General features: G+C 41.4%; 1 protein-coding gene across 1 annotated transcript; it reads right to left on the bottom strand.

Moving 5' to 3' along the window:
- Positions 1-527: 527 nt before the first annotated feature.
- CBG08639 lies at positions 528-2706 on the bottom strand (the record flags this gene model as incomplete). The annotated part of the gene is made up of 8 exons (XM_045237327.1): positions 528-605; positions 652-996; positions 1046-1530; positions 1585-1955; positions 2028-2127; positions 2177-2391; positions 2438-2541; positions 2590-2706. The coding sequence occupies 8 exons, from the start codon at positions 2704-2706 to the stop codon at positions 528-530; spliced, it is 1815 nt and encodes a 604-aa protein (XP_045093799.1).
- Positions 2707-3713: the final 1007 nt, after the last annotated feature.

Here is a 3713-nt window from a genome sequence, read left to right as displayed (position 1 = left end):
CAATTTCGGTAACACTCGACAGCGTAGTCTTTTTCTTGTTTTGAGAGCAAATATGTAACTTTTCTATCAAAAAACATGCAGAAACTGGTATTTATTTTTGCCAGTTGCAAAAAAAAAGTCAAAGGTTAACCAACTAGAAATTGTCCCTAAAGTATGGAGCCTCCATGCGGCAGCGCCGCATTGTTCTAACTGTTTAACTCCACGTAGCATTGTTGTGTATTCATGTTGTGTATTCTGTTGTTCGATGATAAACACAAATGTTTTGGGTCTCTTCTGAAATTTTCAAGCTTTTCAGATGAGCTGGTTTTTGAGTTTTTTTAAAAATTCAAAACGTTTAAAAAAGAAACAAAATTGTTATAGGCGCATGAAAAAAAAACTGTAACAGATGATAATATTTACATAACAGAAAAGTGATGAGAAAATGGACACTTGTGCTAATAAAAATAAAAAAAAGGAAAATGAGCACTTAGGTGCTAATACAATAGAAACATATGATTCAATTGTGAAAACTGTTAATAGATGAATGATCAGACTGCCGAATCATTTGGAGCACCTCTGTGGCTGATGCTTCCCGGAGTGTTGCGAGCTGGACCACCGACAAATCTCTGAAAAAAATTGAAATTTCAAACTATCGCTTCTTAAAAATCTCACATTAGAGTTGATAGATCTGGTAGAATTGCGGGACGATGTTGATCCTCCATGCGAGCTGCTACTTGGTGTTGCGAGTGATGAGCCGCTGTGACGACTTCCACTTCTAGAAGATCCGCTGAGAGGAGGAAGAAGTGGTGTGTTGAGTGCGACCGAGAAAACTTCCATGATAGTGCATGCACGACGACAGTTGTCGATTGCTGGTGATTCGCGAACCCATGCGTAGAATACTCCGTCATCAGTATCCGCTGGTGGATCCAACTGTCGCATATCCACTGGACCGAAGACTTCATTTCTTGCCAGTTGATCATGGCCGAGAATCAACTTCAGTGGTACTTGGAAGAGACGCTAAAATTGGAACGTTTTGAAAAACGATAAACATTTATTAATGGCTTACATTCTCTTCTTGTCCGATCACTTTTCTTGCCGAAAACTTCGGATTGGTGTGAATCTCTTCGATCAAGATTTCGCTGTCAACTCCTGCCGCTCGTCTTCCTCGGAATCGAACTCCACATCCAGCGCTCAAGTTGGAATTTGGTGGCAAACGGAAGTAGACGCTCGGATAGTCGCCGCTGATCACCGTATCCTTGCTGATGACCATTCCATGGATCGGTCCAACACAGAAAGTCGCCGCTGCCAGCCATGAGGCGAATCCCGACACGTGATCGTCATCGAAAATCGTTCGGACGATACGCCAGCGTACAGAACGGTTTTCGGAGGAGCGCACTGCGTGGATCTCAACCAACGCCTTCAATCCACCATGAGCAGCTGGATGGAACTCGGAAAAGCACAATGTGTGATGGGGATCGTCCAACAATCCGAGACTGTTGTCCGAGTCGGTGAAGAGTCCCCGAGAGACGCTTGGTTGACACGGACGAGAATCTGGAAATATTTATAAGTGGAAAACTATAAATTTAAAGAAGCTCACATTTCCACTGGCACTCGTAGAATATCCTCTAAGAATCTGGAACGGCAGCATTTCGGTGACTAGAAAGCCTTTATGGTGAATGGACCAAACGGCGCTGAAGTGGAAATATTCTCCAATTGATGGATAGATGAATGTTCTTTCCTCTCCGGGAGCGACTGCGACGGGTTTCAGCAATGGGATGATGAAATCGTATTGTGGTAGATCCTTGCACAAAAGAAGACGTCCACCGACGAAAAGACCCAATTGTCGATTGATTTTCTCCGCCCATTTGTCCTCTTTGACGTAGATATCCTTTCTCGGCTCCAAATCGATTTCATCGTCACTCTCACACGGTGTTGGCTCTGCAGGCAGCATTGAGAATTGGGATTCAACAGATCGACTGTGTCATGGTGCTTCGGAAACGCGTGCCTGGTCTGATGGATCGCAACCGGCGAATGAGTCGAACACGTACTCCAGATGATAGTTGTCCTTGCTGTGCCACATTTTTGTTTCCACTCGAATCCACGCCGTCAGCCATACGTTCGGCTCGGCAAGTGGTGCTAGATCAGTTGCTGGAAAAAGCAAGGTTGAAAAAAACATTAGACTAGAATTTTTGCTTACGAATGGTAACGTTTTCGAATGGAGTCCAGAAAGTGTTCAGCTTCATTGGACTAATGACGCCACCGATCCTCAGAAGTGGACCCAAATTGTTGGAAGACACCTCATAAAGCGGTTTTTCGCGTCTGAATCGGAGGACCAAACTCTCGTGATGATTAATGTCTGAATCGTTGAACATGACGATGTCGCCGAATTTGAGTGGAATCGCGTAGCGTCTCCTGAAAAAATGAATAATTTTTCTTCAATTTCAATAATGCAACCCACTCTAGGTTTTTGGCTAGCTCGAAATTATCGTAGCTCTTCTCGACGACAGGTGGAAGGAACGCATCCTTGCTGATTCCGTAGATGCGGTTCTTTGTGTATCGTTCCTGAAAACAAATATTGTTATTATTGTCATAAGGAAAAACACGACAAACCCTCTGAGATTTGAGAATCAGAACGAGGTCTGTCTCAAAGTGCTGATATTCTGCACCACACGACCCAATAACTAATCCTTGGTAGTCGTAGGCGATTGGTTTCGGTAAGTCGTCCATTTTTGAGGAAAACTGAGAACGTTGTGATTTGGGAATTTCGATACTAAAAACTAAATTTTTCAAAAAACATTAGCTGAAAATCTGGCGCTATGTTGGTTGGGGCCACTCTTTTTTGACTTTTTTTTTGGCATTTTCTGACTTGCGCATTAATTCTAAGCATGTTAGAAATATTTTTGAGGTGTCTGGACCTCCATAAAGTATAAAATAATATAATAAAATACAAATTCCTGTTATTTGCTTCTTTATTTTAGGCTTAGGCTAAAACGCCTTGGCACTTGAAATATGAATATTTAGAACTTTTAAACCGATTCTCGGGTAAGTTTTTCGGAAATGAAGCATTCTCAATCAGCATTTTTGATGTGATTTGCATTTTTCACCTATTTTGGCTTTTGTGAGTTGGGGCACCCAAATTTTTTGAATTTAGCGCCATTTTCGGATGTCCCAGTGGAAAGAAAACAAGGGGTTTTTGCCTAAGCCTATAATTTTCATATCTGCGGAAAAGATGGCCAGCCCGCGGGAAGGACCGGGCAATGGCCGGGCTGAGATTATTTCTGAAAGCGGGCCGGGCCGGGCCGGAAAAAATTACACATGGCCAAAGCAGAACCCAACAGAAATCTTATTTTTTCAGCATAAATATGGAGATTGAAGCTAAAGTACTGTGAAAAACAAAAAACTTAGACCAATTTCTGATGAAAATCTGGTAAAATTTTCAAAATTTTCCAGCAATCAGCTTAAAATTTTGTAAAAAATGTATTTTTATAGGAAATCTGATATTTTCAGCATAAAACCTGAGGCCGTATGCAAGAAAGTGGATAACCGTTTTCCGATGTTTGGAAAATGATTTTCTGACAGTGAAAAGATTTATTTCGATTTGAAAATGGATTCGGAGCTAAAAAATGACTAAAAATTCATATAATCACTGTAAAAATTCTTGTCAGACTTTCAGAAAATCATTTTCCAAACACCGGAAAACGTTTTCCCATTTTCTTGCATATGGCCTCTGATAA

Source organism: Caenorhabditis briggsae (assembly GCF_000004555.2).
Source record: "Caenorhabditis briggsae complete genome, chrV, whole genome shotgun sequence".
Lineage (NCBI taxonomy): Eukaryota > Metazoa > Nematoda > Chromadorea > Rhabditida > Rhabditidae > Caenorhabditis > Caenorhabditis briggsae.
Note: the sequence above shows the minus strand (reverse complement) of the source record. Positions and strands in the feature narration are given on the sequence as shown.